Source organism: Chelon labrosus, assembly GCF_963514085.1.
Source record: "Chelon labrosus genome assembly, chromosome: 11".
In the NCBI taxonomy this organism is placed as follows: domain Eukaryota; kingdom Metazoa; phylum Chordata; class Actinopteri; order Mugiliformes; family Mugilidae; genus Chelon; species Chelon labrosus.
Genome location: NC_140344.1, coordinates 20284789 through 20299703, shown reverse-complemented (window position 1 = coordinate 20299703; position 14915 = coordinate 20284789). Strand labels below are relative to the sequence as shown.

The following is a 14915-nucleotide window of genomic DNA, read 5'->3' as shown; positions in this document are numbered from 1 at the left end:
ACATTTCCAAAGATGGATGGTAGGGTGTCGGTGCATTTTTGTGAGCGGCCTCTTTTGATTTATTTGCTGATAGTGGAACACAATAAGGGAATGAGAAGGAGAGGAACGAGGAGGAAATATGGAACATCTACAGAGTTGCCATCTACAGAGTTGCCATCTTTAATTTGTCTAACGCAAAGTGGCATAAATGGCTCCTTTGTGTCATTAACCAGCACAATCAAACTAAAAGAAAACTAGTTCTTACTGTGTCTAGTTAAAAGGAACAGTCAGGGAGTTTAGTAGTTAGTCTTGCACTTTCATATGGTAGTAGAAAAACAGACAGAAAAAACTCACAAGGCAACAAAAGCTGAGACAACCTAACTTTTTTTCCTGGATGTATTTTATACATACATACACACTGATCAGGCATAACATTATGACCACCTTCCTGATATTGTGTAGGTCTCCCTTGTGCCTCCAAAACAGTTGTGACTCATCAGAGACTGGACATGGGTCTTCTGAGGGTGTTGTTAGTGGGGGCCTTTAGGTCCTATGGTTTGAGGGGAGGGGGCTCTGTGGATCATCCCACAGATACTTGATCAGTTTGGGATCCAGTGAATTTGGAGTTTTTCATTTTTTTTGAGTTGTGCCTAAATCGTTTTTGTGTGTGTGCCTGTGTCAGGCTGCATCCTGCTGGGGATGGCCGCAGCCATGAAGGAGTGTGAGTGCTATGGGGTGGGGGTGCCTGGTCTGGTGTAGGTGGGTGGTACATGTCTAAGTAACATCCACACAAATGCCAGGTCCAAACATTTCCCAGCAGAACATTATATTGTCAGAAGATGGTCAATGTCTTCTCCTGTCAGTGGTTTTAATGTTGTGGCTGATCGCTGTACATACTTACATACATACATACCTACATACATAACGATATACATATATAGTACTCTTTCATCCATTAACTGGAGGGCAGTACATCATGGAACAGGCTGTGACCATGACATGAAACACAGAGCTATAATTGGATCTGGTTGCCGTGTGAGACTCACTGCAGTTCTCCTCGTCACTCCCGTCAGGGCAGTCGCTGAAGCCGTTACAGCGGAAGCGTCCAATGATGCAGTGGACACCGTTAGCGCAGGCGAAGAATGTAGGGGCACACTTCGACTTGACCTTGGCTAAGGACATGAAAGGGGGGTTGGGGGAAATGGTAGAGAGAAGAACAATGGATTAGCGTGTGGAAGATCGGGAGATGATGCAGCAATTTTCAAAGCACTACATTAGCATTGGCTGTGATGCACACGGGAAGGAAGGGACCCACCAATAAGGCCGACTGGATTGTCTTTAAGGTTACAAACACTGCACTGCATCTAATACATGTTCTAAAACATGTTATTTTGCTCAGTATTGCTTATCTTCACACCCGTGAGTATGAAAAGCAAAGGGTAAGATCTTGAGCACAAAGAGGCGATGGGAGAAGAAAACAAGTTAATAATGATAAAGACAAAGAGAGCAAATCGTCTGGAAGGGAGTTTGTATGGATTGCGCCATTGATCAGCGTAAGCAGGGCATGGGTCTTATCTCCCAGGACAGGCCTGAGACTCAGAGACGAGCCTGAAGAACATCAATGCCTGGCGTCCTCACTTTAGCGCTAACCCATAGCTTTTAGCTCCGATGCATTGATCTCTGGCAGGAGGAGGAAAAACAAGAAAACAGGTAGATGCAAGCAAAGACATCAGAAAAGAAAGGCCCTTGGTTGGGCTAGTGAAGTTAGAGCCCAACTGAAACAAGGAAACAGACACAGCAGGCGCGCTTCTGCAGTCTTTGCAGTTTGCATTACTGAGCCGTATCTACAATGTCATCTCTGAGACATCTGTTTCCCCTCCAGAAATGTGCATTATAATACAAAGGTTTAAACATGTAAATCCTGTAGTAAGACTGGAAAGAGAGAGAGAAAAAAACAACCAATTATAGCTAAGACATTGTTATGATATAGCTAAATAAGACTAAGAGCAAAAGCTGGTGAGGGAATAGCATGATAAGTATTATAAGCTCAGTGAAGCAACAAAGGATGGAACAACCCACGCATGCAAACTCACAGGGAGGTGAAAAAGTGAGTGGGCATAGTGAAAATCTCAATGCAATACACCAAAAATGTATTGTCTTTCTTTCTCTATGCTCAATAGAGAAGGGGAGAATTGGCCCGCTCATAGGCTGGCACAGTGCCGTCTCAAATGCCAGGGGCGCACATTTTCCCCTACACAATATATTGCGGTAGGCTGATTTATGAGCTCTTTCAAGCTGCGGCGATTACGTGTAGCAAAGCGGGGAAGGGCCAGGCGTAAAAACAACCACAAGGGTTTGGAGCGACCGTCTCCGGGATGAAACGTAATCCGCTGGATGAGGGAGGAGGCTGGGGCAGAGCCCGACATATGAGTGTGCAGTCGGGGAGGGAGCCGTTGTTTACCTGGACAGCAGAGATCCTAAAAACCCAAATTTAATTTTGAATAGAATATCAAATCCATTTAGAGTCCTGGGAGAAAAACAGACATGGCTTCATGCTGCCGTAGAAGATCAAGTGAAATTCATCTTGCCACGAACACTGAAGTCTGAACTCTATTCTCCATTTGGAATTATTTTACACATCTATATATATATATATATATATATATATATATATATATATATATATATATATATATTCTTTGTTTTCTGGATTCTTGTATTATGTGCCCATGGGTAATAATGTCTAATATAAAGTCTTATTTAGGAAATATATAAAGTTTCTCCTTCTCTGCATGGACATGGATCTCAACTGTATTTTTTTCGTTCGCTCGGAAAGCTTGGCTACAGAGACCGCAGCGTTATTGCTTCTGAAATCCCTCATTCACTTCCTCCCTCATCTGAATCCGTGTTTCCACTTCTGCTGAGGGCTGAGATTCATCTGACCCAGTGTTGGTGCTCCAAATTAGCTCAGGAGACACATCAAGGGCAAGCTCGTGTGGGAAGATTTGCGGGTGGGAGCCAGAGAGACAGAGCCGGCTGGAAGGATGGGGCTAATGCGCTTAGCTGGATTTCGGGGTTGCATGAACCTGAGCCGAGCAGTTTTTAGAGCAAGAGCAGGAAAAAATTAATTTCACAGCGCGGGAACCAAGAGGGCGAACGAGGGGGGAAAAACACAAAGTTATTAGGTCTCCTTTGATAATCCTGTGAAGGTGCTCCGTTTCGTCTGCAGTTCAGATTTTAAAAACTGCTCCCGATCCCCGTGGTGCCGATCCATTTCACCTCCTCCGCCTCACTGCGTAAACCTATAACCATTCATTTCATCCTCCTTTTTATTCATCCCTCCTGTCATCACTATGTTTCTGCTTTACCTGCATGCCAGATTTTTTTCCTTCTCCCCTCCACGCCTTTGTAGAAGTTGTTTACGAAAAAAAAAAGCAGGCAGGGTTTTTGGATGTCTTCCAGACTTAGTTCCAATGTTCAGCTGAGCAGCACAAATGAAAACGAATGAGGTTAGCAGGCGAGCTGATTCCTTGAGGTGAGACTATCACTCGCAGAAAAACGTGGCTGCGAAACGCAGCGTGGGAAGACACACAAACAGAAGCACAAAAACCAAACACAAGAACCTGTGTCACAGTTTTACTGTCTGCAACGCAACTGCAGATTCAAACTTTTTGAAAGAATATTGTTGTTTATCTTATTATTTTATTTACTCCTAGCCCAGTAGTGTAGAGCTATAGCACCACTGATGAAAGCATTATGAAAGTTATATCTTTTTATTAGTATGAACTGGGTGCAGTGTTTAGCTCCATGCAGTATTTAGACAGGCTGCACACCTCCAACTTCTCGGCACGGTAATGTGTCGTTGGCATGGCAATGAAATTATGATAATCTGTCAACTATAGTACTAAACTGCATTTGCAGTCACCATCTTTAACTACATGTGTTGCCGCACCAACCTGGACTAAAATGTTGGCGATACATAATAAATATTGTTATAAAACTTCCCCGTTTGATAACTTACATCAGCACTTTTGTGTTAGAGGTTTTCTGAAATTTTACATTTTCTTATTCAAAATTAAGCTAAGAATGATGTATGAACAAAACCTTTTACTATACAGCTTACAAACTGTCAGGTTTGGTGCATTTAGATTCTACTAAAGCAGAGATTTTTGCTCTTAAAGATATGTATTGTAAAATTAGCAAAGACAAGATATCCCCAGATAACCTTTGCTTGTTTCATTTATTTACAACAGATAAAGTGAAGCAAAATAAACACCTAAATGTATATTTTGGAAGTTTTATTAGCACTAGTCTAAGACCAAAGGTGACCAGCGCATTAAAAATCTATGTTTCTGCCAATGGTGTTGCTGAAACAGAATATTTCTGTTTGTGTTTATCTTCCCTGTGGCTTCAGAATTCATGCCAGGCTTAACCCGACAGCCTGACTCTTGTTGCAGACAGTCTCTCCTCAGCTCTTCCCCAACATGCACCTGTATGCCCTTCACACCTCTTCCAGCTCTTGTTCTCACCTCAGTTCCCAGGAAAACAGAATAACTTGTTCAGCACAGGTAGACTCAGCCATGTCGGGCATGCATGATTGACAGAGAGTTGAGACGAGCTGGAAGAAGAGACTAACAAGAAAGAAAACACACAGAGTGTGTAGCAGAGGATAGAAGGCCAGAAAGGGAAGAGACAGCAAGGGCTTCAAAGGTTTCTCTGACCTTGCTGAGCATTTCTGAAGGAATGAAATCAATGGCCGATGGAGTCTGGGTGAAAGCGAGAAGACCACGGGTAGTTTCAGTGAAGGGGGCCTGGGGATCAAAATAATCATTCCCAACATTTCACTGTCTAAGCCCTGCACACTCGTACAACGCAACAGCCTTCTGAAAGAGGCATTGCAACATTACAGCGCTGCCTTCATCTCAAGGGCCAAGACTTTACAGGCCACCGGTGCTCTGCAAAGCCATCAAACTTCATGCTAGATGAGGTGGCGAGCGCGGCCCCGTGTGCCATAAAGCGAGCCCATTGGCGAGATATCAGCAATATTTCAGCAATTTCCAATAAAAGGGGAGAAAAGACATATGGTGGAATAGCGGCGAGTGATCCGTCAGATAATAACCCTGCTGCAATATTCATCATAGAAAGCAACATGCTGCTAAAATTGCCTCGTTTGAACTGATAGCGCCAAACATTATATTCCGAAATGACAGGGGAGCATTTCTTATTCCTTTGAAGATTTCGAATCATTTTGTGGGATTTGTGACTATCGACAGAGCGTTCAGTCTAAAGGGGAAAAAAACAGACAGACACATTGACAGACACAGGAAGAGACGGAATCAGAGTCAGAGACGGTACGTAAGACCCTGATGAATATTTTATCCCTGTTCCTTGGTATTAATTACAGCAGCTTATTGATCAGTCAACCATTAAGCTCTTGTCCCACTAGACGCTTTCAACACTTTGCCTACATTTAATGCTGAATATCCTCTCCAATTTAGTTCCAATTTCTGCTGTTTGCTTTCGCTTTCTCCGCAGATTTTTCTTCTAAAACGCAACAGAGCAGCTCTACAGAGACGGCAACAGAGACACGCTCGAGTCTGAGCACCACGTACAGCAACACTTAATCTCACCTGCTTTTTCTTCCACTGAGCCCTCCTAAATTACCACACGCAGCCACAAACACAAACAGAGCAAAGAATACTCAAGCACAAAGACGCCGGGCAGAACAGAGCAGAAGAAGAAGAAAAAAAAAAAAAAAAGACTACAGCAGCAGCTGAATATGGCTCTTTGAGTTAAGAGTCAGTGCATTGGTCACTTTTCTTATCACGCAAGCACACACTGCTAATCTTAGCACCCCCTCCCCTACCCGTGGCGAGTTTGGTAAAGAATAGACAGTGTGGGAGCCTTGCTATCTAAATCTTAACCATTCTGTCTCAGGAGCCGTTTCAGCCATTTCCAACCCCGCTGTTTCGGAGAACTCCGTCGTCGATAAGCGCTTTGAGGCTCTTTTGAAGTCAATATCTCACGGGTATTTTGAGTAGGTCAGTACACACCAAATAAATAGCACCACAATTGCTGCTCCAGGCTTTTGTCTGTGTTCTGTCTGCAGAAAGAGCTAATGCGATAATATTTGAGTAATCCAATGAACAGAAGGATCTGTTTTGCTCTTAATTGTCTTCAGGAGCTAAGTGGATCAATAAGCAGGGCGGCACATAATGAAAACTCCAAACAGCTATATCCCCCACTAAGAATTAAGAAACTTTTAAATTAACTGACACAACACCGACCAACCACTGTGTGAGCCTCCACTTTACTGTTGTTTCTCTGGTTCTGTGAATGAACTGGTTAAGGCAGACCTGGAGTAACGGATATTTTCAGGCTGTCCAATGCATTTTATGCTTAATGCCACAATGGATAAATTATATTTCTGTTCAGTACCATTTCAGTATCATGTAACAATAACTTATTGCCTAGATATTAAACTCTGTATTAAATATAATAGCAAATAAATTTAATTGTTTTCTATAGTCAAAAGCACTGGTTCCCCTTTGAGAAAACAACGTCTGTCAACTGAGTGACACCCTGCCACAGCTTTAAAGTCTCCCTAAAATCATATTCAAAGTTAAGTGCTTTTACACCAATCAGCCACAACATTAAAACCACTGACAGGAGAAGTGAATAACATTAACCATCTTGTGACAATACAGTGTTCTTCTGGGAAACTGTTGGACCTGACACTCATGTAGACCGAACCAGGTCCCCCCACTCCATAGCAATGACACCCCTTGATGGCAGCAGCCACTGGCAGGATGCAGCCTGACGCAGGCACACACACAAAAACGGTTTAGGAACAATTAAAAAAAAAAAAACATGAAGAGCAGCACAAGGTGTTGACCTGGCCTCCAAATTCACTAGATCCCAAACTGATCCAAGTATCTGTGGGATGATCCACGGAGGACCCTATCCTCAACCCATAGGACCCAAAGGCCCCCACTAACAACATTCTGTTGCCAGACACCACAGGACACCCTCATGTCCGTTTTCTGATGAGTCACAACTGTTTTGGAGACCTACACAATATTAGGAAGGTGGCATTAATGTTATGCCTGATTGGTGCAATCACCTATGTGCCAACATATGACCCAACATAAACAAGAATGTTGTTCTATGGTTATTATTAAAGGTATTTTAAACTATTTATAAATGTTGATGACTCATAGTGCACTTGGGGGCGAGTGTTAATTTGGCATCCAATTAAACACCTACCCAGATTTTCATGTCCTTCTCTACTCTATGCCTCTGTAAAAGTCGTCTGTAGGGAGCACGCAGGGTTTTTGGATGTCTTCCCAAACTTAGTTCCAATGTTCATCAGAGCAGCACAAATGAAAACAAATGAGGTTAGCAGCCCTGCTGATTCCTTGAGGTGAGACTATCACCAGCAGAAAAGCATGGCCGGTCGCACCGAAGCACACAGTTGGAGGAGACGAAAACAGAGGCACAAAAACAAGTGTATGAACCTGCATCTGTCTGTCTGTTTAAACATTTTGAATCGAAATACAATTCTTTGGTACTAACCAGTTAACACAGAACAGGCTCTCTGAGAGATAGCACGGAGCTAGCCATTTCATGGATACTTTAATACTGTACATCTGTTATTGGTGGGTTCAAACAAGCGGATTTGTCCCATTCGAATAGTTTGGCGTTAAGTGAAATCATGTATTTTTGCTGAACACCACCACTAGTGACAACTACAGAAAAATAAACTAAAATCACCTTGATTAAAGGCAGGTTGCCATGTAAGCAGTCATTACAGAAGATTACATTAATTTATGGAAGATGCGTTTTGATCTTTGTTCTGAGAGAGATGCTGGTCCTGCTGATGGTCATTCTAGTTCAAAGCTCAGGAAGTGTTTCACAGAAGTCACCCTGTATAACTCTGAATACATGGATTCTCCCGCACTGAGAGGCCACAGCCTCGCCCTGCAGTACTGCTGGTTCAAAACAATTACTGCCTTGAAATGTTCCTCTCCGTCTAGTCCCTTCCTCCAATACCACATTTCTGTCCCCTCATCTTTGATTCCCCCACTTCTTCCTTTGTACATCATGTCCACTCACCCTTTTGGCGCCGGCACGAATCTCTCCACTCTTGCCCACTCATGCCCAGCCCAGCCCAGGCAAGGGCAAAGAGGCTAATCCTGGCTCCGAGGCCCAGTAAGCTCAGTCAGCTGCACCCCTCCTTCCCTACTCTGTCAGCATCCATTTCGTCTAACACTCTCCCGGGCTGTCGTTATGGACACCAGAGAAGAGGATGGTACTTTTGACCTCCTTGTGTTTGGAATTATTCGGCAGCCTGTCTCTGTATCTCTGTTTGAAGACCCCTTGAACTTGCCTACACATGACCACACAGGCACTGCCCACATACCTCTTGTCCATAGATGGTTTATTAATGTTGAATTGCGTTTTGACGGTAAGAAAACCAGCTCTGAGCCTGGAAACTGGTTCAAATACGTTGCACCAAAAGTACTTTGCTGCTCTAAAACTAAGAACATCGGTAGAAGTTCAGAATAAAGCTTCAAAAGTAAAACCAGTGTTCCAATGGGAGATGGGAATCCAATGTTGAACCAGCAATAGCACCAAGTTCATGCTGGTGCAAAGTAACAGAGAGCAGATGGTCTAGGTTGGAGATACTGAAAAAACAAAACAAAAAAACCCCAAAACATATTGACATTTTTTCATCTAAAAGTTTGTTAAAAGCAAACAGAGCAAAGTACTGGTTACCCTTCATAAAAACTGACTTGATAAAAACAGTCTGAAGGGGCTCTGGCACCATGCACCACTGCAGTAATATAATAAACTGAATTTTTAATGCAATAGGACCGAGAGATATTGCTTCTCTTCCCTCAGCCCAGACCGTTATTTAAGAGCAAGCAAAAAGTATTTACATGACTCAAGATGACCCTTGTGCTGGACGGGACCGGAAGAACAAACAATCGAGGAGGATCAGCGGGGTTTGGGGAGGATGATAGAAGCTGGGCTTTTGTAGGTGACCCTTCAAGAGACAATTCGTAGCCTGTCAAGCGTAGCAGACTGAGACACACCTACAATAAATAAAGGATTGAGGCAGGCGAATGCAGACTGGCTATGCATTATTCTGTTCCAAACCTCCCTTCTCAGTGATCGCACTGAAATCAAAGTGTTGGGTCAATAAGACAGGCAGAAAGGGAGTTTATTTTTAAGGCAAAGTGAGTGCTGAGAGAGTGTCATCCCAAGTTCAGGCGTGGGTGTACACACTGGGCCAATGCACCCCAGTACGTAAGCGAGTGTGCTGGTCGGCTGTGTTCAAATCTTCTTAGAAATCCAGAACAAAAATGTTATTTACACATCTAACCGTGTTATTTCCATTTTGGTTAAAACTGATTTGTTCTCCTTTTGTGTCTTTCCCATCAGCTACACGGTTCTCAAAAACAAAAATTCTCATTAATGAGACACCAGGGAAATGTCATCACATATGACCTTTACTGCAGGCGCTGAATAAGTATTCCTTGGATCAGAGACGCCCACATCAGCACAGTCTGCTGGCTTAACAGCATGGGCTTACAGGGGATCGGCTCTCTCCTAACTACAGCTGTCCTCCGGTGCAAATGCATGTGGTAAAAATAGGCACTGGTCTGCGGCAAAAAAAAAAAATGCACCAGAGAATTTTATATGTTCACACATACAGCTTATAAATACATAAAGTCACAGTGCATATATATATATATATATATATATATACATGCATGCAAGCAAAGTACAAACCCGTTATGCCAAACATGCACACATGGGGTTGTTATAATGCTTTAATGAGCTGGTGTAATTGCAAGGACAATTTGGACCAATAGATAATTGGAAACTTACTAGGAGACACAGATGCCCCGCACTCGTATTACACATAGAAGGAAATGTAATATCCTGCATTGGTCAGCGCTGCACTGCCTCCATGGTAATGATGGTGATCACAAAGGACAGCGGACAGACAGCATCAGATCAGATTTCTGGTTATATAAAAGGTAAAGAAAGTCGGTCTGATATGTCGCTGCAAATTAAAGTGACTTTCTGAGTCGGCACGCTCTTCTCGTAGCTCCCTGACAGAAGGAGAGTAAGCCAAGTCAACAAACCGTCTAGCAAATCAACCATCCCCCTTCTCTTAAACACACACATAACCATGACTGTGTGTGTCTTCATAGAGGGGGGTGACTAATTATGATTCTTCGTGCAGGGAACCCAGCGCTGCAGTCTCAAAGTTTCCAGGCATTGTGTTCTCCTCAGATAATACTCATCCAGACAGTGCTCCGGCTGAAGCCACCGTAATGAGTCCTCCTCTCTGCGTCGTCTCCTTCTCTCACTCCCCCTTGCTTCCCGTCCCTCCATCTGTCTGTCTGTCTTGTCTGTCTGTCTCTGCAAAAGCCCCCTAATGGAGCCAGAGGTTTGTCTGGGTTTTTTTTATGAAGCAGACGCCGCATATATATCGACTGACAACTAGCCATCTATTTGAGCATAACAAGGCCCACTTACGCCAGAGCAGATAATGTAGATGTCTACAACAAACGCAAGTAGTCTTCTGACAACCGGGGCAGGCTGAGTGTGATGCCTTGGGATGACTTGCTTTTTATCTGTAGCAGTGTATGGTAAATGTCGGCGACAGTCAAAAAAAAGAATACAAATTTTTGTAGGTTCAAGCACCTTTCATAAAATTGTATGGCTAGATGAAACATTCTGTAATCCAAATACTCCAAATGCATATGACGACTATTTTCTTTCAAGTGTGTCAGTCGTTGACAGTTTAAGGTCACAGCGCGATGGGAATCTGGGGCACAGGACCCGTCCATGAGGTTTATTCATGCAACCAACTTAAAATGTAACTTAAATTACCAACTTCAAGCTAATGTGACTGCAGAGTTTTGATGTTTGGGCTGTGCGTGTGTGTGTGTGCTGATGTGCCACGGGATACAACTTCATCAAGCGTCGCCTTTCTTTTCCCTGAACTGGCAACAACCGAGAAGAGTGCGAGAGACGCGACTGCTGGAGGACGAGAGAGGAAGAAAAAGAAGAGAGGTGACAGAATGGGGGGAACCAACCATATGGGATTTCTTTTCTTTCTTTTTTTCTGACGGAGAATTACCCAGGTCAGGAAGAAAAAAAAAAAGAATTCTGCCCGAATGCTTTACTAATTGAAAACAAGCTTGTGCGAAGCAAATTACAAGCCGAAAGCCAAAAATCATCAGATGAGATAAAAGTTGAAGTCAAAGAGAAGAGACGGGAGACATTTAGAGAGATGAATATATGGGGAGATTGGTGTGCATGTGTGTGTGTGTGGGAGGGGGGTTCTATTCAGTGTGGCAGAGCCTCAAAGTCCATCTTGATCAGCAGCCCCATCTATGCATGGAGCTCTGGCTCAGACGGGAGGGAGAGGAGGAGGAGCTGCAGACCAGAAAGATCAAAGCCTGCTAAATGCGAAGATCAAAACGGAACCATTACTGTAGCCTTACAGTAGAATCATATATGCGCCACTATTCCTGCACACAGAAGTAATCGGCCTTTGCTTTGATGGTATTAAGTTTTAGCCCAGTGCTAAACTGAGGGCAGAAGGTCTGGGAGGGGAGATGTGGAGGAGGGAGAGTGCGCCGCACGCTGAGAACTGCGGAGGGAAGTTCACTTAATTGGCAGAGAATTGGGTTTAAATGGCGCTTGTGGCTCTACGGACAGGGGAGGGAGAAGAACTACGGCCGCAACGCTGGAAAGTGAGCTCAGGAGTTGTGACGGCGTGACTCAGAATAAAGTGTAAACTCCAACTTACGACAGCCTTTCTCGTCGCTCTTGTCAAAGCAGTCGGGCAGTCCGTCGCACTGCCACCCGCCCGGGACACACTTCCCATCTCCGCACATGAAGTTTCCGGGGATGTTGCACTCCGTGGTGAAGTTATTCCCTGGAAGCAGCTGGCTCTCTGATTGATAAAAGAAGAGAAACAGAGAAGAGGACGACAAGAAAGGGGACAGTTACTATCTCACTCAGTAAAAAGAAATGAAACAGGTAGAGGGATATTGCATTCCAGTGATATTCATCACCCCAGTCAAAGACCGGAAGACCGTTATTATCATCGCCAAACTCTAAAGATAGAAAAAATATATATATATTAAAGGCAGTGGCTCTATTTAAAAAGCCAGATCAATCTATGCGTAAATAAACAGAGGAGCGTCTCATGAATACAAATAAAGAGTAGGTCATTCAGTGTTAACAGTATTGTGGGCGAAAGCGGCAGTTTATAGCCGGGCAATATCATAATAGAGAAGATAAGGACACGAGCAGCAAAGAACACTCATAAACAAACAAAGCGCACAGATGCGCTGATACACACAGACCAGAAATAAACACGTTCTGCATGAAGCATGTGCCCCGGACTTGTACGAGGCATTTTCCAGTTGACGCAGTGCAGCTGCAGCAGAACGGGGCTGGAATGTGAGACGTGGCCTTTTCGGCTGAGGTCTGACACTACACGCGGCGAGGAGTTAAGCTCGTAAACAAAACTATGCGGCAGTAATGAGGAGTCCCGGACAGACCCCGGGAACACTTTAATGCCGCAGCGGTGCTGTAACCGGGTACAGGCCACTTCTTTTACACTCGAGAGTAAGAGGTGCACCTGCTGCGAAATAGGTTTGGACCTACACACCCTAAATAACTGATCGGGTCACGACGCAGATCCCCTCCGCTTAGGCGATTGCAATTGTGAGGGGCAGCTGTGTGAAATGAGAAAAAGATGAAAATTTAAAATCAAATAAAAGCTCCTAGGTTTCATTTCATAGCGATGATATGCAGAGACGTAATATCCCGGAGTAGATGCTGCTTATATTTTTTTAATATTTCAAAATGAATGACGTGAATGAATTTTGCAGGAAAAAAAAAACAAAACATGGTTTTCCTTTCTGAAAAACAAATCCTTTTGAATCCAGAGACACATTTTCAATTATGTAGTTGTCATTGCAATGCGCGTATGATTGAGTGCTACTGAACTCCAATGCACACAGAAAGCTTTGACTTTCCAGCCCTGGTGAATTTGTAACCAGATCCCACATGTTCCCCGTGACATAGTTGATATCCGCTTAGCAGATGCAGCCAGCCCCCAGAGTACGGCTGAGTAACTGACACGCAGAAAATAATGTCTTTTTACATCATGCTTCTCCCGCTGCCCTTTCACTGCACCAGGTACTGGTAAGCCAGTACAGATCCTCTCCTAAATGAGACAGCACGCCCCTGCTGATCCTCTGTGGGGATGATGCAAACCCCTCTTTTGTCTCTTGCAATGTCACAACAAGAAGGTGAGGGATGAAGAGAGGAGGCTGTTGCAATGGGCGCGGACAGAAATGTACTCTGCAAATGCAAATTATTATTCCAATCATTATCCAATACTCTCATTCATCTGTAAATATGCATATTAGTATTATTATTTGTCATTTCTGCCTTTGAAAAGAGAAAAAAAAAGACACTGTGGACTTCTTTGACAATTTGAGAAGAAAGAATTGCATCATTGCCAGACAATGTTGCAGAGACTACGTTATAGAATCAGCACTTCATTATGAAGAACCTCTTGGATATATAAGAGCGGAGGTGGGTTGAAAACACACATTCACAAGAGCTGAAGAACTGTGATCCTGAATTACTGAAGTTGTATTAAAATATGTATTGGTGGAAAAACATGATGTGGAGCTCAATGTTACGGTGAGTTTTTCAGTGCATTTTGAAGTTAAGGCATCCATCATTAGGCTCGAGAGATGCAGCGTCCCAGAGCAACAAACTAGAGGAAGATCACGTGTGAAAGACTGCAGAGTTTTTCACATTTTCAACCAAATCTGGCTGGGTATTTTGCTTTCTTTTCAAATGCCTGCATAAAGCATCTGTGAGTATACCAGTATACCAACCCCAACTTCTTCTTTTTAAATTTCCTACGAGAAGAAGACACAAGGAGAAAATGATTCCAGGATAACCAACACGCCTTCCTCTGCTTTTTACTGCTGGTAAGGCAATGAAGCCAATCAAAACCAGTTGGTGCAGCTGTCACCTATGTTTCATTTGAGGTTCAGTTTAGCAAGTAGCACGCTGGAATACGAAACACAATAGTGTCTTCTTCCTATTCGTTTGAATCAAGAATAAGTTTGAAGTAAGAATCAATTCTAAATCAAACTTTATACAAACAATCTGTTTCCAATCAAGTCGTGGAATTGCCAAAGATTCCCATTCCCGATAAACAGCTGAGCAGGTATGTCTGAAAATTGCCAAATGTCTTTTTTTTTTCTTGTTTTTTTTTTAGCTGTTGTTATCTCGCTGATGAAACGCTGCGTTCTTCACACAGCCTCCTCTTGCTCCGGCTCGTTCGCTCTCGTTTGTTCAGCTCATTCAGACGAAGGGGCTCACACAAACACGAACGTCGTGTAGAGAAAAGGTCCGCTGACACGATAACTTTAGAAGGTGTAAAAAGAGACCGTTCTTTTATGCAACAGCACAGTTGAAAATGCTTAAACTACGGCTAATTGAAAAAAAAAATGTAGAAAAGACAGCATCAATAAAACCAGTAAATAAGCAGTTGGACAAACACAGATTGTTCGCCCTCTTTCTGTCTCTGACACCAGACACCATCTACTCAGACGTCTTTTCTCTTTTTCTGTGTTGCTATAATTTCTGTAAGTAACTCACATTAACTTCAACTCCAGCATTAGCATGATCAGTTCGCCTCCAATGGCGTAGGCCCCTCGTAAACACGTTGGGGGAGTATAAACCAAGCCTAAGTTATTTGCTGATCTTTTAGATATGGGCAACAACTATGATTTGAATGTAACTGATAAGGATAAAGTTCACGCCACATACAAAAGGTAAATACTGCAAATCCTTAGCTACACAATTGTTTA

At 43.3% G+C, this 14915-nt stretch overlaps 1 protein-coding gene across 1 annotated transcript in view; it reads right to left on the bottom strand.

The window, feature by feature from the left end:
* ldlrad3 (low density lipoprotein receptor class A domain containing 3) overlaps window positions 1-14915 on the bottom strand; it is a 77383-nt gene that overhangs the window by 35276 nt on the left and 27192 nt on the right. Inside the window, exons 2-3 of the mRNA XM_084555608.1 lie at window positions 11816-11962; window positions 1026-1151 (exon numbers count right to left, since the gene is read on the bottom strand). Coding sequence (XP_084411734.1) covers window positions 1026-1151; window positions 11816-11962 — 273 coding nt within the window. The remainder of the gene's footprint in view (window positions 1-1025; window positions 1152-11815; window positions 11963-14915) is intronic.